Source organism: Apodemus sylvaticus, chromosome 10 (genome assembly GCF_947179515.1).
Source record: "Apodemus sylvaticus chromosome 10, mApoSyl1.1, whole genome shotgun sequence".
NCBI lineage: Eukaryota > Metazoa > Chordata > Mammalia > Rodentia > Muridae > Apodemus > Apodemus sylvaticus.
Genome location: NC_067481.1, coordinates 28946995 through 28972641, shown reverse-complemented (window position 1 = coordinate 28972641; position 25647 = coordinate 28946995). Strand labels below are relative to the sequence as shown.

General features: G+C 51.9%; 1 protein-coding gene across 3 annotated transcripts in view; it reads right to left on the bottom strand.

The window, feature by feature from the left end:
- The window catches only part of Cacna1g (calcium voltage-gated channel subunit alpha1 G), a 64933-nt gene that overhangs the window by 23096 nt on the left and 16190 nt on the right, over positions 1 to 25647 (bottom strand). For all 3 annotated transcript variants that reach the window (XM_052194906.1, XM_052194904.1, XM_052194907.1), the window contains exons 9-18: positions 24673 to 25049; positions 12017 to 12168; positions 11178 to 11363; positions 10968 to 11082; positions 10733 to 10888; positions 6121 to 6205; positions 5845 to 6041; positions 1308 to 1739; positions 288 to 388; positions 53 to 176 (exon numbers count right to left, since the gene is read on the bottom strand). In XM_052194906.1, the coding sequence (XP_052050866.1) occupies positions 53 to 176; positions 288 to 388; positions 1308 to 1739; positions 5845 to 6041; positions 6121 to 6205; positions 10733 to 10888; positions 10968 to 11082; positions 11178 to 11363; positions 12017 to 12168; positions 24673 to 25049 (1925 nt within the window). The remainder of the gene's footprint in view (positions 1 to 52; positions 177 to 287; positions 389 to 1307; positions 1740 to 5844; positions 6042 to 6120; positions 6206 to 10732; positions 10889 to 10967; positions 11083 to 11177; positions 11364 to 12016; positions 12169 to 24672; positions 25050 to 25647) is intronic.

The following is a 25647-nucleotide window of genomic DNA, read 5'->3' as shown; positions in this document are numbered from 1 at the left end:
AACCTGGCTCTCAGCAGAACTCAACAGAAGTGTTTATATTCTGGTGACTCACAGCGCTGTGGGGGTCAATTTTGGGGCGCTCCATGGCGATGGTGATACAGTTGAGGAAGATGATGACGAGGACCACATGGTCAAACATCTTGTGGGTGATGATCCGGTGACACAGGAGACGAAACCTGCCCCAGAAATAGAGGGAAAGGCTGGGAAGGAGAAGCTCCTGCAGACTACCCCTGCTCCCTTGTGCTAGGAGCCCATTGCCAGCATGCCCAGACAGCACCATAACAGACCTTGACTGAGGAGGGAAGATATAGGCAGACCAGGAATCTCGCTCTCGGCAGCAGGCAGGGAGCCGGGCTCTGACCCAGGCTCGTATGCGTTCCCCTTTGCTCTATGAAAGGAACACTGCGGTGTTAGTGGGACCAGGCCCCCCTGCTCCCGAGCCATCAAAGTCTGGCTCTTTCTGAGCAGCATCCTTCCCAAGCTCAGGACCAGCCCTCTGCCTTCTTCCTTTATCTTTAAAGTTACCTCTTGGCTCCCTAGAGGCCAAGCCCCCAGCATCTCCGCTCCTTCATCTCCTCCTTCCCGCCCTGCCCTGCGTCCCCAGCCTCTTGTCTCTACCCTCCTCTGTGTTCTTCCCATCCGGCCTCCAGCCCAGCTCCCTGCCTTTCTTCCCTTCTCTCCCTGCTGGGTTTGGAAACTGCATCAATAATCAAACATTGTACTCATCACAGCTGTCTGCTCAGATACACCTGGGCAGAGGAGACGGGGACCGGACCCTGCTCCTGTGCTAACCCTGCATCCTGTGTCCTGTCCTTGTGCTCGCCTTCAGGGCAAAGGGGGTGGAGGAGCAGGTGGGGGAGGAGAAAGTGGCTGAGGACATGCTGTAAGTCAAGGCTTGAGATGAGGTTCAGATGAGAAAGGGGGACAGGAGGGGAGGGGAGACATCATTTTAGAAAGATGAGTGATGGGTCTTCCTGAGTCACAGGGGGAGGGCCATGAAAGATTCATACACATCTGCCTGAACCCATTCATATCCACCAAGGACAGCAGAGCACAGCCCAGGACACAAGCACCAGGGCTCGAGGCTCTGCAGGGTGGCAGAGAGAGAGAGAGAGAGAGAGAGAGAGAGAGAGAGAGAGAGAGAGAGAGAGATTGTGAGAGATTGTGAGAGATTGTGAGAGAGTGTGGGGGCTGCTCTCACAGGACAGCTTACAGTATGGACATCCCTTAAGACAACTCCCTTATACTGCTGCCTGGCCAAGGCTGCATCCGGGGTAAGGGGTCACAGGGCCCCACGAGAATCTTACCAGGTTGCCCTCATCATCGCCATCATCCCCATCCAGTGGGGGGTCATCAGCCCGCAGGGTGCGGGCCAAACGCCCTGAAGCCGACTTGCCATTACAGTCTTGGTGTTCAGAGGCAGAGCTCCGGCCACTGGCTGTGCGGTGCAGCCCCGGCACCTGCAGGGTGTCAGGCAGGTCAAAGGAACTCTTGGCCTCACGTTCCAAGGAACCCCTGTGGCGAGGATCACTGCCTGCTGGGCTGGCCCGGTCCTCTTCTGAACTTTCCTCCTCATCCTGGCTCTCTTGACCCTCTCCAGACAGCAGGGACCTCCGCTCCCCGCTCGGGCTCCTCCGCTTTAGGCTGGGGGCCCGGCCCAGACTGTTCCGGCTGGAGCGCCTGCTGGTCCAGCTGCTTGCTGCACTCCAGGGACTGTGTGGGGAGCTGCGGGCACTTGGCTGCAGGGTGAGCAGAGGAGAAATGATCTCAGCAGAGGCTGCAAGGGCCTTCATTTCTCATGGGTGCCCTTATTCTCTGAGCCTCCCTGGAATGGACATTGGGAGAAGAGATGTTAACTGGAGGAATCTGGAATCCAGTGCCTGGGTTCGGATCCGATTTCAGTCTATTGAACTGTGTAGCCAGAGGTCAGTTACTAAGCCTCTCTGAGCCTCCATTTTCTCATCTCCAAAGCAGATTAAGCAATACCATGTGTTCTTCATTTAGCTGGTGAGATAAGTCTTGTTATCACTGACAGGCAATATAAAATAACAACAAGAAAGAACTCAACTTATAGCAAGAAAGCCAGTGGTTCTCAACCTGTGACCCTTTCAAATGACCCTTTCACAGGGGTCACCTGAAGCCATAGGAAAATATAGATGTTTACATTATGATTCATAACAGTAGCAGAAATATGCTGATGAAGTATCAGTGAGAATAATCTTCATGTGGGGGTCACCACAACATGAGCTGAATTAAAGGGCTGCAGCATTAGGAAGGCCGTGAACCTCAGAATAAAGTAATCCAATTGCAAGCGGGGTGTGATGGTGTCAGCCTGGGGTCCCAGCACTTTGGAGGGAAGCTGGGGCAGGAAGCTAGCCTATGAACTTCCATGATTCTCCTGCCTCCTGTCTCACCACAGGAACCCTGGGATATTACAGACAAATGCCCAGTTGTATGTGTGTCATGGGTTCAAAGTCAGGTTCTCATATTTGTGTGGCATGTGCTTTGCCTACCGAACCATCTCCAAACCCCCGAAATACCACTTAAACAGTAAGTCCCTCACACCTGTGAGAATAACTATTGTCCAAGTCAATGTGAAGAAAAGGGAACATTTGCATACTGTTGGCGTGAATATAAATTAGTACAGCTACCATGGAAAACTATATGGAGGATATTCAGAGAAATCTAAAAATAGAATGACTGTCTAATCCAGCAATTCTACTACTAGGTACACACAGACTAGGCTTGAAATTAGTATGCAAAAGAAACAGATGTACTCTGACGCTCATTGCATCACTGTGCACAATAGCAAAGTATCCAGCAACCAAACGGACTTTTAAAATGGGGCTATACAGATGGCTCGGTGGTTAACAGCATACAATATTCCTTTAAAGAACCCTAGCTCAGTGTTCAGTATCCACATCAGGTGGCTCACAACTGCCTGTAACTGGTTCCAGGGGGGATATTATTACATGTTCTTCTGAACTCTTTTTTTTTTTTTAAGATTTATTTATTTCATTTATATGAGTACACTGTAGTTGTCTTCACACAACAGAAAGAGGGGATCTGATCCCATTATAGATGGTTGTGTGAGCCACCATGCGGTTGCTGGGAATTGAATTCAGGATCTCTGGAGGAGCAAGCAGCTAATGATCTTAACCACTGAGCCATCCAGCCAGTCCCTCTTCTGAACTCTTTTTTTTTTTTTTTTTTTTTTTTTTTTTTTTTTTTTTTTTGTGTTTTGAGACAGGGTTTCTCTGTATAGCTCTGGATGTCCTGGAACTCACTCTGTAGACCAGGCTGGCCTTGAACTCAGAGATCCACCTGCCTCTGCCTCCCAAGTACTGGGATTAAAGGCGTGCGCCGCCGCCACCACCACCACCCAGCTCTTCTGAACTCTTAAGGGCACTGTTCTCTCTCTCTCTCTCTCTCTCTCTCTGTTTCTCTCTGTGTTTCTCTCTCTCTCTCTCTCTCTGTGTTTCTCTCTGTGTTTCTCTCTCTCTCTCTCTCTCTGTTTCTCTCTCTCTCTCTCCTCTTTCTCACTCCATCTCTCTCTTGTGCTCTCTCTGTCTGTCTCTCTACATCTCTGTCTTTCTCACATATGTCTGTGCACACATGCATGCATATATTTATAAGTAAAATAGAAATAAAATAATTTTTAAAGAAACAGAACACATGCAGCATACATAACGCACTCACCCTTTAAAAAGAGGGAGGTTTAAAAAAAAAGCCGGGCGTGGTGGCGCACGCCTGTAATCCCAGCACTCTGGGAGGCAGAGGCAGGTGGATTTCTGAGTTCGAGGCCAGCCTGGTCTACAGAGTGAGTTCCAGGACAGCCAGGGCTACACAGAGAAACCCTGTCTCGAAAAAACAAACAAACAAACAAACAAAAAAAAAAGAGGGAGGTTAGGAGACGTCTTGGTGGTAAAAACCTTACCACACAGGTATGAGGGCCTGAGTTTGGATAGCCAGCCCTCATGTACAAAAGCCAGCAATCTGTATACCCGTGTATACCTGTAACTAGCCCGAGGTCAGGGGTGGAGACAAACATATCCCCCAAGTTGGCTGACAAGCCAGTCTAGACCATCAGTAAGCCCCAGTTTCAGCCAGAGACCCTGTATCAAAAGATAAGGTGGTAAACAATAGAAAAAGGCATCCAACACTGACCTCTGGCCTACACGCACGCACACACACACACACACACACACACACACACACAGGCAGGCATGCGGGTATACATACACACACATACGTGTACATGTATTACACATGTACACCACTCACATGTACACACACACACACTTAAATACAAATAGTAAAAAATGGAAAAAAGGAAATCCTGTCTCTGCCAACAACATGAATGACCTTGAATGACCTTGAAGAAAAGGAGACTAAATAAAATAAGCCAGCCACAGAGAAACGGGGTCCCCCACGACCACCACTTGGATTCTAGAGGTGCCAAATGTATAGAAGAGCTGAATTGTGGCTCATGGAGCTTGGAAGGCTTGGAACGGGGAGCTATTGATCCAAGGGTACAAAATGTCAACCAGAGCACAGGGACACACCTGTAGGATCATGGTGGTGACAGACAGACGGCAGTTGGGGGTGGTAGTGGGTTTTTGTTTGTTTGGTTTTGTTCTTCTTTTTTGGTTGGTTTGGTTTTTTTGTTTGGGTTTTGTTTGTTTATTTGGTTGATTTTTCAAGACAGGGTTTCTCTGTGTAGCCCTGACTTTCCTGGAACTCACTCTGTAGTCCATGCTGGCCTCAAACTCAGAGATCCACCTGCCTCTGCCTCCCTGAATGCTGGGATTAAAGGCGTGCACCACCACCACCCCACCTAACGTGTTTTTTGAATTTGCAAACAGAGTAGAGTTTAAATGTTATGACATAAAAAAGTACATGAGTTGCTATATGAGTTAATTAACTTAATAATGTCATTCCATATTTGCATGCATTAAATGCCACATTTTACTACATAGATATATACAATAATTTGTTCACTAAAAGCAAAGTCTTAGCCAGCCAATGTGGTGGTGGTGGCACACAACTTTAATCCCAGCACTCTGGAGGCAGAGACAGGTCAAGTCCTGTGACTTCAAGGCCAACCTGGTCTCCTTAGTTCCAGACAGCCAGAGCAACATAGTGAGACTCTGTCTCAGAAAACCTAAATAAATAAAGCCTTGGCTCATGGTGTACGTCTCTTATCCCAGTATTCTGGGAGACTACAGCAGGAGTATCATGTGTTCAAAACCAGCATGGCCTATGTAGTGAGACTCTTTCAAAATGCCAAATAAAGTTGTAACGAATGAAAGATCAGATTAGAAATAGGCAGTAATGAAAGGACAGTGCAAGCACAGGCTGACGCCAGTCTCCACAGGAGACGCTGCTCTCTCTGTCAGCTCTGCTGTTCATTTCGGTCATCTGAGACTGAAGTCCTCATCTGTAAAATGGACGCAATGGCGGCTCCTCTTGCACAGTAGTGGGGCAGTAAAGACCAGTTACATTCACCACACCTGCAGCAGAATCTAGGGTCTGATTAAATATAAAGGAGAAATGTGTACCCCACCCTTGCTCTGCAGAAGAGGTCTAGAAAGGCTAAATCCTGCCCAAGGTCACAAGAGAACCGTAGAGGCTGATTTAGAATGATGGTTTTTTTTCTTAAAACCTCCACAGCTAAGACTTTCTGTCACATATCTGCTTCACCAGCACTGACTGCTCTGTCCAGCCAATGTCCTAGCGGCTGTCTCCTTGGACCTGCCTGCCTTCAGCCCCTCATCCTGCTGTCCTGCTAATCTCCCACAATGCCCACCCCCCCCGCCCCCCGCAGGCATGCATCCCTCTTACCGGTGATTTCATCTCATGATGGGCGGCTCCAGGCTCAGCGGACCCACTGCTACTGGTACGACGAGAGCCAGAGCCCAGGGCTTCCCCCACACCTGTGCTGGAGCTCTTGGGCAGTGACATTGGTGTAGCCGCTGTGTGGATGATGAGAGGTGGCAAAAGGCTCTTTTGTAGTTCCGAGTGGTCTCCCAAGGCCACCACTGCAAGAGGGGAGGGGATTCTGAGTCCATCCGGACTGGTCCAAAGGCCAGAGGCTGCACCCTCAGGACCACTACTCACGGGCCAAGCGCTTCTTCCTGTCCCCATCACCATCCACGCTGGGTGAAAAGAAGTCAGGCTCTGACTCAGACTTGGTGGCATCTCCCTAGGGCCAGGGAACAGTGGGCCATTAGGACCCTGACCAGGTAGGTGTCATCAGCATGGACCAAGGTCTTCCTCTCTTCACATGAACACACCACACACAGACCACAAGAACCAACAACCACAATACGAGGCATGCATGGGGACAGGCCAGACCACCCAGGCTGGGGGCCTGGGGCTTCCCATGGCCGACGCCTCTACCTCCCACCAGCCAAACCTTAGGAAAGGCCAGGAAGAACCCAAGCCCACAGTACAAGCAGCCTGGCTGGACTGGCACCAAGACTAGCTCAGGAGAGACGGGGTGGCTGGAGGGGGTGAAACCAGGGTGAGGAGGCCACTACAGCCTCAGGTTTAAAAGCCCACTCAAGGCCCTTTCCCTTCTCAGGTTATCCCTCCCTGAACCTCAAACTTATGGATCTGTGAAGGAAACAGGAAGACCCAAGCCAGAGTAACTTAGCACAAAGATGCCACTTTAGTCCCTTGACCTCTGACCTCTGACCTCCACCTTCCTCAAGCCCCAGCTTTCCTTTCTGGCCCCATTTCTACTTCTCTCTCTTGTCTCTGGGATAGATTTTTTTTTTTTTTACTTCCTTCTTAGCAGGTCAGTAGGTTTCCCAGTAATTATACACTTCTCCTTAAGAAGTTATTAAAAAATACTTGATTGCTACTTTTGATAAGGGCATAAATATTGGATAATTGGCATCTCAGGGGATCACTTTCATTAACTCAGTTTACATCCCTAACGAGGCCTTTAATTATCAAGTGGGATCTCCAGGGGACTGCTAGGGATGCACAGTACTCTGGGGTCCCATGGGGAGCCTGGCTTCGCCCCAAATTCTAGTGTCAGTGCAGGAAACATCAGAGGACAGGTTTGGCATGAGGGGCCAAGAGGAGGGACATGCTCTGAGATGGCTGGTGGGGTTTAATTCAAGGTCTGGTGGTCAGACACTCAGGTGCACTTAAAATTTGGTTACATTGTGGCAAGAGCTATACCCCATCCTTCCATCCTCCAAGGACTTGTACTGAGCTGCGGTGTCTGTGTGGTCTCCAGTGGGGGCGCAGGGCAAGGAGTGTGAGGCCTAAGAGTAAGGAAGCGTGTTCTACGACCACAGGTCTTAACTCCACCGAGGCTGGATGTTTCAGACTCCTTTGGGACCCGGATGCAGGCAGGCACGCATGCGGTGCCCATATACATGTGCACATAGAGATTCTAAGTCCCTTCCTTCTCTGGCCCATCCGCAGGCCTGGCAGAGATGGGAACGTGCCCTCTGCGGGTTGATGTGGGTGGAGGCAAAGAAGCCCCTCCCTTCCGTGTCCTCAAGTGGGGGGGGAAGGGACTTAAAATCGAAGCAAACCTCACAACACCAATGGCCACCACCGAGACTACAGGCTGCACAACAGCTGAGCATGAACAGGAACACAGAGACACGGGGAGCGTGGAGGGGCACTGGGCACAGGGGCATGCCGACTCGTGATCGCATACCTACCCCCTGGGAGTTGACAGGCAGCTGAATACAGCTTAACTGTCCACTCGTATCTTCCCGTTTGCCGATTTCCTACAGGGAGAGGGGGAGGCAGGGGAGGGCTGCTCTTCACAGGCTCTCACGCCTTCAAAGATCAGCAGCGTCCCAAGAAGACCAAGAAAAGGAGATGAGAGACACGGGGTGGGGAGCGGGACAGGACAGCCTTCCAGAATTCAGCCTCAGGCCCCAGGCCCGAATGAATCTGAAGGGTGAAGGCAAAGGCCATAAAGATAAGACCAGGTCAGGGAGGGTGAGTCCGCCAGTCGTCCTTGTAAGAGTGGCCACTGTGCTCCTCTGCCAAGCTAGGAATCGCAACCATAGCCTTGACTGTGCCAGGCAAGTGTCCTACTACTGAATTACATCCAGAGCTCTTGCCTTTTTGAGACAGGGTCTCACTATGTAGCTCAGACTGGAATGGAACTCATGGGCCTCTTGCCTCTGCCCTCTAAGCACTGGATTACAGGCGTGTGCCGCCGCCATACCCAGCCTTAGACAGCTTATGGACATAGCTCCTTGCAGGGTGGGAGGTGGCATCATTATAAGCATCCTCCAGGGCAGGCACCTGAGGTCAGAGAAGTTAAAGCCACCGTCCCACACAGTGCAGAGTGAGAGATGGTGGGTTGCGCCCTACATCTCCAGCTGAGAACATAGGTCCCTCTCTCTGCTCTGAGGCATTAGTAAGGGAATGAGCAGCAAGGGTAAGGAATGGTAGAGAGGGAACTAAGGAGAAGTGGACAAATGCTGGGGACAGGGCCCCGATTAGGAACAAAGTCAGGCCTCATCATCAATTCTAATCCTTTCCGCCCAAGTCCTTTCGAATCAGAGTGGATGCACAGGCCCAGAGTCGGATGCCATGTGACACGCAACAGTAGGATAGCGGCCGTGATGTTGTTTAGTATCAATTAATGGCTACACACAGGGCCTGCTGCCTGCTCATCTAATTAAGTGCATGGATGACAAATATACAGGAATTCAGGGCACTACCCCCTGGGAATCAGGAAATCATCAGCCAAGCAGGTTCTGCCCCAAAGCCACCCCCTACCCACTCTTGATAGGAGGTTGAGACCAGCAGGAGAGCTATCCCTTGAGGTCTCCTGCTGAAGTCCACCAAAATGGGGCAGCTACTTCTACCAAGGTGGGTATAGAATAAGACCTTATTCATAGAAACAAAACAGTATTTTAGACCATCACAACCCCCAAACTGGACCGTGGGGCTTACTGAAACCCCACAGTGGTAAGGACAGGTGGCTAATGACACCCCACACGGGACAGTGGAACAGCTTGTCCAGCCCCTCAGGGCCACAGCTTCAGCTGAGCCCACGGAGGAGGTTTTAACCTTAAAATCCTTTCTCTATTGCACACCACACCTAAAGCAATCCAGCCCTTGAAGGCACCAGGCCCTATGTGACGCTCTGCAGCAAGGACACTTACACTATAAAGGGTTAGAAAGGGATCTCCTGTGAGGTCCTTGTCAATCCTTCCCATGCTAGAAAAGCTCTCAGGCCCCCAGCAGGGCCAGGGTGACCAGGCCAGACATAAGGGCCCGGCAGCTCCGTTCCCACACTCAGATATTGCTGCTGCCTAGCAACCAGGACAGCTCAGGCAGCACTCAATTTAACAAGGTGTTTGGGAGAGCTGCTTAGTGGGGAAGGGGCTTTCTACACTGGATACTCCTAGGTCGGCCATGGTAGCTAAAGGAGGGATTATAGGTTCAGGAGGTTTCCACTTCCCTCAGGAACGTATTTATTATTTATTTTTGCCTGAGAGTAAACTCGGCTATCACAAATTGCCTTTGGAAGGGTCTGAAGAGACCCATCCCCACTCAACTCTTCACTTCAGCAGGCAGCTAGCAACTGAGTGCCAATCATGAGGTTCTTGGGAAAATCCTCTGGTACCTCTCAACTCTTCAGGTCCAAGGGAAACCTCAATAAAAGGTGTCCTATTGCAAGACGAGTGCCAACAACCCTCTGCCACTGAGAGACCCACCCATCCCTTAAGCTTCCCTGGCACACATACACTCCAGGCTGTCCTTGCTTGCCGCCCAGCAGGGAGGAAATGTGATAATGGATAAACTATACAATGAAACTGGAAGCCGGGAAAGGCCAGCGAGGGGCAGATTCTTCTGCAGCCACTAGTGCCCAACAACCTCCCCCCTCAGCCCAACCCGGCCCAGGGGAAACAGCCCTCCCTCGCAAGGCTGGGAAAGAGTCGGAAAATAGATTTTTGTTTTTCCACCGTGTGCTGGGTATTTATAGACAAGGCCGCAGCGGGAGTTTCCATCCGGGTCACCCAGCGAGAACTGGACCAAGAGCTTCTCTGGGCCCAACCTGGCACATTTCTAGGTTGGGTCAACCTGCCCTGTTTGAGGTTCTGGGATGACGGGAGCTTGGGATGGAAGGCAGGCAGAGCTGAAGGCGAAGAAGGTAGGATTTGGGGACAGAAAGTCTGCCCTGGCACAGCCGGGGCAGGATCAATGTGAATCAATATTAATTGATGACGCTGCGTGTGACGGAGGTGATGGAGTCTGGGCTGGAAATAGGACTCTCATCTCTGCCATGCTTGCAGCTAATTGGGCTCATTTCTCACCCTGGGCAGCTCAGCCCTGCCTGGGGCCCTGGTGGCATCTTCATCCGCTCTGCCTGCTCTCAGATGACTTGCGCACAAACCTCCCACACCCCTCAGCCCAGATGGGTCCTCCCCAGATGTCCCATAAAAAGCCCATACTCTAGGGTCCAGCGACATAGGTTCTCAAATATCTGGCTTGTCTTTCTGGGAAAGCATCTAGCTGACAGCCAGAGAATCTTATAAGCTGCCCACTTATAGCCCCCACAGCTTTCTCAGCCCTGATGACGGGTTTCACGAGACCGAGCCTCTCCCACCCGAGGCCCACCCTGGCTTCATCCAATGGTTACTGCCTGCAAGATCTTTCAGGCCTCGCAGTCAGCAGCAGGAGGGAGGAAGAGACAGGCATCCCTCAGCAGGGTGACATAGACAGGGCAGGGGGTTACCTCTGCCTGGAAGCCCTCCACAAGAATGGCGACAAGCAGGTTAAAGAGCACGTAGTTGCCAAACGTCATGAGGGCAATGAAGTAAAGGGCGGCCCAAGACGATGTGGAGGCCATGCCGTTGTAGAGAACTTTATTCCAGTCTTCCTGAGTCAGAATCTGCGGGCAGGGGACAGGAGTCAGGACTCGACTGGACACCCAACGTCCCCGACTCACCCCTGCCCTGTGACCCTCGAACCTGAAAGACAGTGACGATGGCCCAGAGCAGGGAGTCAAAATTCTTCCGGTCTGGCAACGTGTCCCCATCCCGTTCGGATGCAAACTTGCAACCAAAGAGATGCATGCCCAGGATGCTGGAGACAGAGGGAGGCCCGGACAGGGTCAGGGTCTTGGGAGGCTGCCCCCCCCCCCGCCCCACCTGACTCCTGCTGGCCCGCCGTGTGCTCACCTGAAGATGAAGATGAAAAGCATGAGCAGCATGCAGAAGGTGGCCACGTTGTCCATGGTCTTCATGAGCACCACGAGCTGCCGCTGCAGCGCAGGCAGGAAGCGCACCAGCTTCAGCACCCGCATCAGGCGGAAGGTCCGCAGCACCGACAGGCCACCTCCCTGCTGGCCCACAATCTCCCACACACTGTGGGAGGCAGGCAGCGTGAGTCCGTGCACCCGTTATCCCCAACGTCCCTTTCTGAGGATGAACTGGCGACATCTGAGACCCAGCTGCCCAGCCCAGCTTGGAGAAGGGTCATGCACAGCCCTTCTGGCTTCAAAGGGGTTGAGAATCCAGGTGACAGACAGCTCTGGTTCACTTGACCAGAGATCATCGCATCTTCTCCCTAAATCCTGCCCTAGCTAGAGCATCTCAAGTTATGGAATATTTGCTTTGTTCTCTTCAAATGAAATCTAAAGTCAATTCCAGAAACCAATAAAGGAGTTCTGGCCCTGGGCCGGAGTGGGGTGGGGGATGGAATTCTTTCCAGGTCTTGGAAACTCTAAAGTTAGTTGCTGGGCGTCTGAGTTGGTTTCCAAGCACTTTGCAAGAGGGGAGGCTGTACCTCTTCCTCTAACTCCACTTGAGAGCCAACTCTCCAACTCTCATCTATCCCAGACCTGGGTAGGGTTGAGGACAAGAGGGAGATGCAGGGAAAGTGGATGGAAAGGAGGCCCAGGCTCTAGGAGAGCAAGGTGAGGACCAACAAGAAGATAAAAGGATGGAAGCCATAGCTTTCACTCAAAGCCATCCCTGCCGGCACTCTTTCAGACAAAAGCAGGGAGGGGCAGTCATACCTGATAACCACAATGACACCATCAAAGATGTTGTAGGGATTCTTAATGTAGCCAAAGGGACCATATACGAGCAGCTTTAGCAGCATCTCCAAGGCGAAGAGGCTGGTGAAGACGATGTTGCTGATTTCCAGGGCGTTCGTGAGCTCCTCGGGCTGGAGGGCAGCAGGGTTTGTAGCAGCAGACTCACCCCCAAGCCCCACATCCCCAGTCATCCTGAACATGGGGCCCCAGGGAGAGGAGGTGCAGAAATGGCAACCTTAGGGAGTATCTAGGAAGAAAGGCACTCAAAGACAGCCATCCTGGGGAAGGGACAGAATGGACCCCAAGGCTGGCTCTCAGCTCCTGAGACTATGGATTTCTTTAGGGATTGCTGTGTAAATTCTGCTGTTTCTCCTTTGAGGTCTAAGACTTTCCAGTCCCCGTACTAAGGCTCAGGCCACCAAGGTAACGCTAAATGACATTGGAGGTTATGGCCAAGGCTTTATGTGCACACCCAGTCCTGTAGCTCCACATACCATACAGACACTACAGCTATTCCATGCACCTGACAACCCGCTCCAAATATCAAAGGCTATGCTTGTTTCTTCCCAGACACATTGCAAATGTGCACGCTCCTGGGCACATATGTGTTAATAATCAGGAGAGCGAGACCCAGATTGAGGATGCATCTGCAGCTGGTGTCTGGTGGTATCTGGACCAGTCCTCAGCCCGTCCTATCACTCTGCCAGTCTGTGACCTTCAGGAAGATTCCCAACTTCTCTGGCCAACTGTAAACCACCGGAGGTAATTCCTTTTATGTTCCTACCCAAGGTCTGAGATGGGAGCAGGGATGCATCCTAGCGAGGCCCTGGGAAGAACAGATGACAAAAGCCAGCTCATCTGTTCCAGCACACTAGTCTCCTCCCTCCAGTACGAAGTGCCCGCTGTATGCCTAGCAATGTGCCAGGCATTGAAAGAGCTGTAAAAACACGCATCCCAAGAGCCTTGTGTCTAGCTAGAAACAAGTTGTATACTCACTAAACAGCTGAATAACCACAAGGGACCTTAGAACCTGCCTTGGTGCCAAAATAAATGATCCAGACAGAAAGTGTGGAAGTTTAGAAGATGATGGGGAGGGGGACCATGATGCAGAGAAAGGCTGTAGAGAGAGAGGAGAGAGCACTTGCAATGAACTCTGAAGGGTGAGTGCGTCTCCCAGGAGAGCCTTGGGGAAGGAGGGATGGATAAGAAAGAGGAGCTATGAGTCTAGCTGGGGGAGAAGGGAGATGCATGGCCTCTCTGAGGGCTACAGTGCAGGTACGGATGTGATCAGCTCAATGGAGTCCCTGCCCACCTGACAGGTGAACTACAACCTGGAAGTCCAAAGTGCACAGTAGCTGCCCAAGAAGCTTGACTTAAAAGAAACAGCCAGATAAGCTGTTTGTTCCATCAGACAGACACCTCCTCCTGTTTACCCAGATGACTCGTCTGGCTGTCCAAGCACAGAGCCAGGTCCTGGGAGCAATCAAATGTATCTTAATGGCCCCGATCTGTGTGACCAGGTTGAGGGGGGAGAGGGGAGGGGGGGTTAGAGAGCTGGAAGGAAAGGGCCTCTCCCTAGTGGGCTGGGACACTGGGAGTCAGGGAATTGTAGTAGATACGCTCTCAGCTCATGATGGGGTTCTTTCTAAAGGCGGGTCTAGGGGTCTGAGAGCCAGCTAAGCAGCTGTTAGGGGAATTCTTTAGGTCCTCTGTTACTCTGGCAGATCTTGAGCAAGTATTTGATTCACAAGCTCAGAGCAGAGGCACAAGAGGATGCTACTCCCAGATCTAGTTAAGAGGGCCACGCTGAGGCAGGACCTTTAGCCCCTCCAGTATTGGCACAGTGCAGAAGGCAGGGAAGAGGCTGCTGTAAGTGCAGATAAAGCCCAGGGCTCAGACCTCCTCTGACCCTCCTCTGCACTCCAAAATCCAGTTACCAAGGAGCCATTGTCGGTGAGCCTGCCCCACTTACACAGCTCCCTTACCCAGCCTTCTGCCCTGACTCTGAACACACAGCTACTGTGCCTCACAGGTCACTGGCTCTTGGTAGGAGCCTCCTACCATTCACCTAAAAACCTTCCTCTGCCTATGCTGCAGGGGAGCAGAGAAAGCTAAGAAATAGTAAGAATGTGTTCTAAGAGGGCAGGAAGAACCAGAGAAGGAGCCCAATTTCACATCACCGCGACCCCAATAACACTAAGCAATGAGGACTCAGATCAAACCATCGAGACAGTAAGGGACCCGTAAATCCAGACATCTGATGGACAGAGCATGTGACACATCTCCTAGAGACTTGTGGACGTGAGTGTAAACAGAAGCCCACATGAAAGCAATGTGAGGCGTACTTACAATGGGTGGATTGTATGTCACAGCAAGTATACAAATTGGGCATCTCCAATCAAAAACCCCAAATCCAAAATCTGCAACTTCCTAAGGAGCAGCATGCTACCTAGAGTGGGCATTCCTGCCTGACCCATGTGATAGGTCATAGTCAAAACAAGTGTACTAGCTAGGCACGGTGGTATATGCCTTCAATCCTAGTGCGCAGAGGCAGAGGCAGAGGCAGAGGCAGAGGCAGGTAGATTCAAAGCCACATAGTCTGTTTCAGGCTAGCCAGGGCTGTATAATAAGCTCCTGTTATGAAAACTAAACAACAAAATGAGACAAAACCAAAGCATAAGTATACTAAAAATGTTACATAATTTCTAAACCAGGCAGTGTGTATAAGGAATATATATGAACCATCAATGAACTCAGATATAGACCCCTGCCTAAAGTATCTTATTATGTACATAGAAATACTCCCAAATCTAAAATATTTCTTGTCTCAAACATTTTAAGTGAATATAAGACAATTCGATCTGTACTTCAAAAAATAAAGATAATTCAATTTGTAATACTAAGAATCTAAATGTACAAATCTTTTTTCAAGCAGCTGAAAGCATAGTAGCTTTCAAGAGCTTTTTTGAGAATTAACAAAAAAATGGGGTGGGTGGGTCTCTGTATGTAGCCCAGGTTGGCTTTGAACTGAGAAACCTGGTCCATCATGCCCTACTACTGATATGGATTTGCATCAACAGTGGTCCCTAACAGAACAGCTACTGAGTTGTGTGCACAGGTTCCATTCAGCCTGAAGGAATCCTCGGAGCCCTAGTCAATCTGCATAGGCAGTAGTCTAGGGGCACATACAAAGAAAAGCAGCTCCTCAGTACATAGCAAAGGGCTCAGGGAGAAGGCAGGTGCAGGGGACCCCTGGAGGGCCGTCCCACTCATCTTCACCAGAGGGAGAGGTAGAAAAGGCTGAAGACCCCACCCCACTCTGCCCAGCAGCTTTGGAGAAGCTAGGGTGTCTGGTGTAGGGAGACTGTGGACGAAGCACGTTGTCTCAGCCTTGCCATTCTCCTGCCCACACTAAAGTCAGGGGCTCTATTTCTTCTAGAACCCAATATTCCATAACCTGGTGACCATGGAAGAATAGGAAGAAGAAGGAGGAGGAGGAGGAGGAGGAGGAGGAAGAAAAAGAAGAAGAAGAAGAAGAGGAAGAAGAAGAAGAAGAAGAAGAAGAAGAAGAAGAAGAAGAAGAAGAAGAAGAAGAAGAAGAAGAAGAGGAGGAGGAGGAGGAGGGGGGGGAAGAGGAGGGGGAAGAGGAGGGGAGGAGGGAGAGGAGGAGGAGGAGGAGGAGGAAGAAGAAGAAGAAGAAGAAGAAGAAGAAGAAGAAGAAGAAGAAGAAGAAGAAGAAGAAGAAGAAGAAGAAGAAAAGAAGAAATAGCTTCTTTTTTTTTTCCTCAGAAAGTCAGATCTGTCCAAGTTACTAAATCGGAGGCTGGGAATGTTTTGCCAACACAGGACAGACAACACACGGACACAATCTTAGTAACAAGGTTGCCCCAGGGACTGCAGCCGCAGTTCTCACCACTCAGATGGGCAGAGGTGGAGACATGTTTTACTACAACCCAGCAGTGTGCCAGTGGACTAGGGACCTCCCAGAGGTCATTTCTTCTCTACTCAAAACCTCTCTACTCAACCCTTATTCAACCAAACAAGGGATGGAGGGACAGGAGATGGCCTGGAGAAACTGAGGCTTAGAGACGTGTGGGAACTTGATGGAGGGTGCATGGCTTCTTTGGAGAAGGCTTTGAGCACAGGTCTCATGGTACCACTCCTGCTACACTGAGAGAAAGCCCACACAGAACAAACACAGCCCCTGTGGCAGGGTTCCACATTGCAGACGCCCTGCCCCCCATTCCCCATTGACTTCCTGGCTTCAAATCCCTTTTCTCAGGTCTCTGGCTAGGTACTCACTGCCACTCCTAGATGTCAGGACCCAGTAGATGCATGTGTGAGAGGCGGCTGGCAGCCTGAGCCTCTGCCTCTGAGGCCCAGGCCTCTGCTCTGCACTGACACTGGCTGTAATCCTTCCTTCGTCATCTCCCAGCCTGCCCTCCTCTTGATCATCACTTTGTAGCAACTATAACCAGCTGCTTCTACTATAGCATCTCCCTTGACTGCCTTAAAGTGCCCTCTGTGGACAGAACACTCTTGATCTAAAAGTGGGACTCAATCTGAAGACAGTAGGCGTGCCAACTCTGAGTCTGTCTATCTATGTGACCTTGGGCACGTACCTCAGCAGCTTGGGCCACACGGGTCTCTTGTGTTAGACAGAGAGCTACCACCCTGTGATGAGACGACTTTACGGAACCAGAGAGTTCAAGCCCCTAAAGACTGGGAGTTCAGGCCCAGGATCAGGCGGCCCTGTGGGTACAGACAGCTCTGAAAACATGACAGCGCAGACCATCTGCAAGCCACGGCTCAGCAGGAGAAAAAGCTAGGATCAACATGGAGCTCCAAGCCAGCTTCAGTCAATGGGCCAGTGCAGTGCAGGCGGGGGCACTGGGGAAAAGTAGTCAAGGAAAACACCCCCATCTGCGTGCAGCTGTAGCACAAGGGGGCAGAGGAAGGAGTGTGTGTGTGTGTGTGTGTGTGTGTGTGTGAGACCATACTCGAAACCCAATACCTAGTGAGATAGTAAAAGATGAGTGCTGTGAAGCCCCCCCAGGAAGAAGGGCAGCCACCCCAACCCAAGCTGGACCCGGCTTGGCCCACAGCACTGCCATTGATGCTTCTGAGGGGAGGGAGGAGATGTGCAGGGCTGTGTATTAAGGAGATTAATCTGGCTGCAGGGGTGGCGGCATGCAGATGGCTTGGAGGGAGATGCAGACCAATTAAGAGACACTGCAGCTGTCCCGGCAGGAGGCCTGAGAGCCGGTTCTGACAGACAGTGATGTGCTTTTCCCAGGAAAAGGTGGAGAAGCCAGAGCAGAGCTAAGAGGAGGCTGGGTCAGCCCCAGGCTTCCGGAGCCCCATGCCCCATCTCCTCAGCACCTGGCAGCTCCGCCAATCCTAAAAGAGTCCGCTCACCAATCTGGACTCCTCAGCAAACCTCAACCCTGTTCCCAACTCACACTCCCAGGAGCTGGGGTCTAAGCAGGTTGCAGGGTGCCTGAGTTAAGTATTCTGGAGGGTGTGAGGCGCCAGGGGGACGGTAGAGTGACAAGGAATTCTAGAGCAATCTTGTAGGCAGCATACAGATTATGGCTTGGCCCCTCCCTGCTCAGCCTCTCTGATAGCACCTCTCGGCACCCCTCACCCCCAATCACCCTCACTGTATTTCCCCCTGTGCCCCTTAACTATCAATGGAGCCAGCAGTTAGCCTTATCCTCTCTACCGTCTCCCCAGCTACTAGAGGTTTCCCAAGAGACTACAAGCCAGGTAGGTTTAGCCTTGCCAGTGCTGGCTCGGCTTCAAGACCGACAGCTCAGGCCCCTGCCACTTCACCTTCTGGAGCCTCGAGCCCGGCACTCTGGCCCACGCCTGTAATCTCAGCACTTAGGAAGCACAGGGATAAGGAGCTCAAGGTCACCGGCAGCGACAGTTACATGTTTAGTTCTATGCCAGCCCGGGCTACAAGGAAACCCACATCTTACCAAAAGAGAAAGGAAAAAGAGGGAGGGTAGGAGGGCTGAGAGTGGAGAGCACCTGCCCAGCATGTGTGGAGTGTGGGGTTGATCCCCAGCACACAACACATGGAGATGTGCCCTTGTAACCCCAGTCCTCAAGAGGCCGAGGCAGGGAGTACTGCCACAAATGTGAGGCCAGCCTGAGCTACATACTGAGACTCTCAACAAGAAGGGAAAGGGGATGGGAAGGAAGAAAGCAGGGAATGGGGAGGGGGAGGAAGGGAGGAAGGGAGGGAGACTCCATTCTGCTCCTCATCCTCCCGGCCAACCTCTGGCTATTAAAGGCCACTCTCATGCTACGGACTTCAGAAGACTCCCACTGCTGAGGTCCCTGGTTTGGGTGATTCCCGTGTTCCTGCCTCTCTGCCGTATCCTGAGTGGAGCAGTCAGAGTCATGAACAAGGCTGTGCTGACCAAACCCTCCATGCCTGCTGGGCGGCCCCAGGGTTGTGCCATGCCTGATCCACGCTTTCCTGTTTCCACGTGGGTCTTCATTTCTGTCCCAAACTTGGCCACCCTTAGGTTCCTTCCTACCCTCAGACCGCACCTTTGTCTCCCTCCCTCCTCCGCCTGCACTAGGATTGCCTCTATCAGTGGGCCCCATCATTTCTCACAGGTCTCTCTCCTGCTCTGCCCACGTACAGGAGCCCTCTGTGCATTCCCCTACAAGCCCTGGCCCCACCTCTCAAGGATCTTTCTAGTCCTTCTGGTAGCAACTGCCTGGCAGCACCCAGACAGGACTGCCCCCCTCCCGCCCTGCACCTAGCTTCCTTGGCCTTAAGTAGCCATCTCCTGTCTCTCTAGGGGGCCCTCTCCATCAGTTCTCCTTTCCCTCAGCCAACATATGATAGAGTTCACTCTAGGCCCACCCCCTCCCCTTGCCATGTTTCCTCCACCATCGCCTCACTCCCTACCCTCCAGCTGTCACCAGAGTGTAGAGGACACTATCCAAGTGCCCTCCAACTCCCTGGCTCCTCATGCAGACGGCCAGCGCCCGCCTGATATCCCTCTCCGCATGGCCCACAGCCATCTCAAACTCAACACGTCCAAAACAAACCCTTCACCTTCTCTTCGAACACGCTCCTTCCCCCTCTCGCACTCCACCGCGCCTGGAGACTCTGCCTTGGAGCCTCAGAGTTATCTGGGAGCAGTGCTTGCCTGTCATCCATCCAGTCAGGTGCCAGGGCTGAAGACCGGGCCAGTAGGATTGCAGACCTGTCTACCTTTGTTCTTTTTCACTCAGACCCTTGGCATGAGGCTCAGACCCTGTCATCTGGGTGATAGAGAGAGCTCTCTTCCCCCCACCCCACCAGGCCTGCGCCTGCCTATAGGCAGCTCAGGTTCCCTTAGAGTCCTTGTCACATCCCTGCCACTCTCTCCTTGATCACCTTGCGCCTATATGCCACCCAGTACATTTCCAAGCTAGACCGGCTGGATGGCCCCTCATCCCACCCCTTTCTGATACCACTTCCCTCACCTGTTGTCCCCTGGAGTTCAGCTCCTGGTATTGGGCATGAACTGACATCGAAACAGAACAAGGGCATACTCTACCCTTGTGGCTCTGTCCCACCCTCTGACATTCTAGAATTCTCCCAGTAGGCTGTGCCCACGATGTGCACTCATGTGGAACTGGGGAGGCCTAGAGCCAGGGGATCCCTGAGCAGATACAAGCACCCCGCAGCCTGGTAGCTCCAGAATGATACCTTCTTACTGCCTTCATCCAAGACCCCTTGAAAAAATGGGAGCAGGTTAGCCATCAACAAACTTTCACCCAACATCTCGCTAGGCTGACAGTCTCTAGCCCACTATCTGGAGACCAAAGACCAGGCCCAAGTAGAAGGCATCCACGAAGCTTTGACCTCCGATGGCACATTTGGAATAACTGTGGCATGTCTGTGTCTGAAGAGAGAATGTTCCCCTGCTTTCAACAGAGCTGACAAGGAACGTGTGATTCCCTTCAAAAGTCCAGGAATGCCACATGTGGGCCCCACCCCCACCTCACCGTCACTTCCCTTACCGTGAGCCAACCTCCATCACTTATAAATAGAAACCGTCTCTGGACATACATCTTCAGTGACAAGATGGGTCCAGACACTGGTGACAAGCAGGATTGTGCCTCTCCTGTCCTCTCTTGGCCTAAAAGGCCAACTACCCCAGACTTTTGCTCTTCAACTTTTCCAGCCTATTGTGCTGCCATCTTGCTCCTTAGCACCCGCCCTTAGTGGAACTCATAACCAAGATGGAACAATTAGTCTAGGACTGCAAGACTCCAACTCACAGAGAGGCCCTAGGTGGGACAACAGGGCACGGGCCATGTCTTTTTAGAAAGATAAGAGTGGTACCCCAGGTACATCTTCTCAAGGCCCTGCTCCCCCTCGGAAGCCTGGGGTCACCCTTGCTCTCCCCTCTCCTCTTAGCTCCCTGCTATGGAGTCTGAAGATTCAGAGACCTGTGGGCTCTCCCCAGCCCCTTCCTCTCTCTCTCCGGGAACAAAAAGAGAGCTTGGAGCAGCGCCTCCAGTCTTTTTCACCTTTACTCCATCATGACTTCCCAGAAGCTTTTGATGAAACACAAACCTGCTTTTTAAAAATATCTTTGCTAAGAACATATCAACATAAGCCAAACTCCTTCCCGTGCCTCTTAGGATCTGGCCTGAGTTTTTCCCAACCCAATGTCTTGCTGCTTGTTCATCTGTGACTCACTCCTTCTGAACGCCTGCCTCTAGTGTCTGTACCTCTGGCCTCACCCTGGATGCACCTTCAGATGACTACACTGGGCGTCCTCACTCAGCTCAGAGTCCATCCCTTCCCTACTGCATGTGGCTATGGTGGGAGCATTTACCCCATGAAAATGGACCAATTAGGTTGGACTTGCTTATTTCTGTAGTGCCAGAGTTCGAACCTAGGATCTAGGGCATGCTAGGCAAGCACTCAACTCTGGAGTTTTTTAAAGACTAGAGAGGCATCTCAGCAGTTAAGAGCACTTGCTGCCCTTGCAAAGGTACAAGTTTGGTTCCCAGCCCCCACATGGCAGCTCAAAATCATCTGTAACTCCAGTTCCAAGGATCTTCTGACCTCCATGAGCTCCTGAATATACGTGGTACACAAACATCCACCCAACCTCATACATGTACTTAATAATATAAAATAACTAAATGTTTCATTTTGTTGTTGTTGCAGAATCTCAGTAAATAGATCAGGCTAGTTTTGAACTTTCCATCTTCCTGCTTCAGCTGGGATGGCCAGCACTATTTGGCCTGGCTTATTTTGCTTTATTGAGGTCGACTTGTTAAACATTTCTTAGCTCCACTGTGTAAACCTAACTCTGACACAAAGGATATGAATGTGGGATGGATGGATGGATGGATGGATAGGTGAATGGGTGGGTGGGTAGGTAGATGGATGGATGAGTGAGTTGCTGCATGGATGATGGATGGATGGATGGATGGATGGATGGGCAGGTGGGAGAATATATGGTTGGATGGATGAATGTGTGAGTTGGTGGATGGATGGATGAATGGATGGATGGATGGATGGATGGATGGATGGGTGAACAGATGGATGGGTGGGTGGGTGGATGGATGGTTGGATGGATGGATAGATGAATAAGTGAGTTGGTGGATGGATGGATGAATGGATGGATGAATGGATGGATGGACGGATGGATGGATGGGTGGGAGGATGGATGGGTGAACGGATGGATGGGTGGGTGGGTGGATGGATGGTTGGATGGATGGATAGATGGATAAGTGAGTTGGTGGATGGATGAATGGATAGAATAGAATGGGAGGGAGGAATAATTTACCATTCTGTACTCCCTCTACCACCTCTCTGGTGGTGAGAACAGAGTCCTTGGCTCATCCTATAGCCACAATGTCATTTTCTTGCTCACGGCTTCCTTTTGTGTCCTTGTCCCTCTCACTAATCTTTCTGGCTTTTGTACCAGTCCTGCTGGCTAGTGGTTAAGAGCTAGAGCACTCAGAAGAGAGTGTCGAGGGGAACGAGGTCCCAGCCTTGAGGGTCTGAGGGTGTAGCAAGATGATGTTCCCTCATGAGGTGGGTGAAGGGGAAAGGCACTGTCTCCAGCAACAAAACTGAACATCAGCAGTGGGAGCCTGGGGAGGGGAGGACTGAGACTGGGACTGAGCTCACCAACCCCTTCTCCAGGGCTTCCCAAGCTGGTCAATACCAGACTTGATGGACACAATCATTTCATTAAGAGCCCAGTGGGGAAAGCAGGAGCTGGGGGCCCATGAGCCACCGCAGTAGCATCTGCAAGCCTTCCTTCCAATCAGCTCTGCTTCCCCTGCAGTCAGCTCCATCTGAGTCCTGCACTCCCCTCCCTGCCCCTGTCCTCCTTTGCCTCTGGACCTCGGTCTCTGTCTTCAGTGTCCTTCCTCTGTCTCTCTGTCCTTCCACACCTGTCCCCTTCTCCCTGGGTCTCCCGGCTTGCCCTCTCTGCATCTGCCCCATTCCTGTTTCCCTCTAAGCCCCTCTGCATCTCTCAGCCCTGCATCCATCCTCACCCTCCTTCCCAGCACCTCCTTCAGCCTGCTCAGGGGCCCAGATGGCGGGACATTCACGCCACAGTGCCTGAAAGCACAGGACCATGGCAGCTTCTGGAGTTTTATGACACCCTCCCTATCCTCTGAGCTCGCCAGGTGGCAACCAGTCATCTGCCCAGCCTGCTGGGGACTCCCACTCACCCCCATGGGGCCTTCAGCAACCAGGTTCTAGGACAAACTTAGCCCCTACAGCAGATGCTGTCAGGCTCAGAATGAGGGCTTCCTGTTACTGAGGGCTAAGGGGGAGCTAGGGTTGTCTCCTCTTTCCTCGGAAACGTGGCTAAGGAGATGCTGGAAGCACTTCAACTAATGGCTTTTCTTTCCTTTTCAAAGGGGCATCCTTCTTGACATCTAACTGAAAGCCCTCTTGCTGCAGTTTCATCTGCCTTCAGTCTGTCTGACTCAGCTTCTTCCCAGAGCAATCAAAGCCTCCACCAGCAGCATCTGGCCAGGCAGGGACTGCTGGATGCATCCCCTCCAGGGGGAAGGGAGGGCATCAAAAATGTGTTCCCTTAGGAGAGAGAGACTCCCAAACCGGTTGGGAGTGAAACAGAGGAGGTGACAGTTCAGACCAGGGAATCCAAGGAGGTAGAGGTTAGGGGTTTCCATCTCTTGAGTCACAGAAGGGGAAAATGCTGTCCCCACCCTCCCCCAGCCACCTGGCAGAGTAGAGCGCCTCTCTGCGGGAGGCTGGCAGAGCCTGCGTGTGCATAGATGCCTACGCCCCACGCGGCCCAGACACAACACGCCCACCCAGTGCCATGCACGGCCACCCGTTGGCACTGCAGCCAGTGTGTGATTCCACACACACCTCGCTGACACGGGGGGGGGGGGTGTAGGGGGTAGGGGGGCAGGGAGAACAGGGCAAGGCATAGCTGTTCCACAGTGGGTTATTCAAGCAAGAGAGAATGAAGCCAATGGATGCGAAAAATGAGGGGTGAGACTGGCCAGACAGGGCAGTTTAAGGAAGAGCCAGATGCTTACAACATTTGCAGGGCAGAGGTCGGCGGGATGAGGGTACAGGGGTTCAAAACTCTCTGAAAAGTGAACATTTTGCTGGCTTCACACCCCACCCCCATCCCAGCTCAGCGCATACTGGTTGAGATACTCCTCCACTCCTGTGCCACTGTCACAGGCTCTCAATGCCTCTGGGGATCTGGCAGGAGGGGTGCACATGCTCACTTCCAAACCAGAAAAGGTGAGGTTCTGATGGTCAGTTTCCCCCCTGCTACCTCAGGGTAGCAAGACTTCCCAGCTAAACAGCCTAAGAGACAATAACACACAAGGACCCACAGGCAGCACTACTGGCCCACATCTTCAGACAGCCCCGCGTCTGTGCGCGGGCCGATAGGGTCCCCCTGACTTGACCACACACTCCACCAGTGCAGCTGAGAGGTAGCTTCCTCTCTTGGCCCAGGCTCTGAGGCTGGCAGCCATCAACCCACAGATCAAGCTTCCGTCTTCCACATAACAGTCCTCCAAATATTTGAAGACAGCTCACCGTCCCTGCCGAGCCTCCTCTTCTGACTAAACACCCTCCTCCATGGAGCAGCTCCGCAGACTCACTGATTTCCAGCTGCCTGGCTAGAGCCACCCTGGTTTACAGCAAGGTTCTATCCTGAGGCCAAGCCAAGACTGCCTTGCCTGCTGCACCCTGATGTTCTTCTCCCATGCACAGCCACTCAATACCATCCATTCCTCACGTCTACGCTGCGTGGCTCCCCTGCCTGTCACTCACCCTGTACTTGCTGAGATAACACATCCCTTGCTTGCCTTGTCTTGTCCAAGAGAAGAGAACAAGAGAGCCAACCCTTCTGGTGCTTTACGTACGTATACACATAAAGCTTCCCTCTTCTGAGAAGCCTTCCCAGGCAGGACATACCTGGGCCTGCCTGGGTCACCTCCACATTCAGAAAGCAAGTAGCCATCATTGTGTTTACCCTCCAGAGACCCCACCCATCACTTCATCTCTCCATCCCCTTCTCCCAGGCACAAAGAAGACCAACCCTAGGGAAGAAGCAGTTGTTCAGAGCCAGCCTGGGCTGCATCCCTACCTGCTCGTGGTATTCGATGCCCATGCTGAGTGTATTGACCAAGATAGCGATCATGATTCCCCGGCCAAAGTATTTGCTATCTACGATCTTCCGGAATGTGTCACAGATCAGCCTCCAGAAAGCCAGCACAGAACTAGGCTCTGCATCTGGGCCCAGGCTCCGCCGTCGCCGGCTGTGGGGATCCCGGAGATCACTGTGCTGAGCGTCCTGTGTGAACTCATACACAGCCTCACTGTCTGAGTCAGGCATTTCATGGTCAGCGGACTCTGGCTCCCCTGCTCCTGTCCGGGCACAGTAGGGACAACTGTCCGGCCCACAGGCTCCACTGTCTGCCTTGGAGCAAGGGCTGGAGATTTTGCAGGAGCTATGGCAGGCTCCTGGAACAAAAGAGTAGGTGTTAGAGGCTCATTGGGAGCTCCCCAACCTAGGAGGATGTAGACCCTGCAGGAGGGAGCCTGGGGTTCCAGAGATAGGTGTGCTAATCATGTAATGAATGGGGTGTTTCTGAATAACAAAATACCCCAATGTCAATAGCACCCTATGGATGGTCACTTCTAAGGATCTTAAGAATGAGATAGAGAGATAGCCACCATGTGTCCTCTGTGGTCCTGTACAGCTCCTATGTCTTAGGAGCTTTCTGCCAGGAACCTAGACCATCTCCCCTTCCCTGCAGTGTAGGTCTGCACCCACACAGTGCTGAGTAGCATTTCCCAGGGGATCTTTGGGACCCACCCACACATGCACACATCTTATCACACACACCAGATACACATATGCACACACTACGTGCACATACTGTGCACGCATATAGTGGGCACATGCTTTTTGTACACCGCAATAAACATACACCAAACACATTTGTGCCATCCAATGTTATTATAGCAGACCCACGCACATATGGGCACACCAGGAAGGCACAGCATTCCCAAATGCATGTAAATCAGACACTTGTACCCTCATATACACATACACACA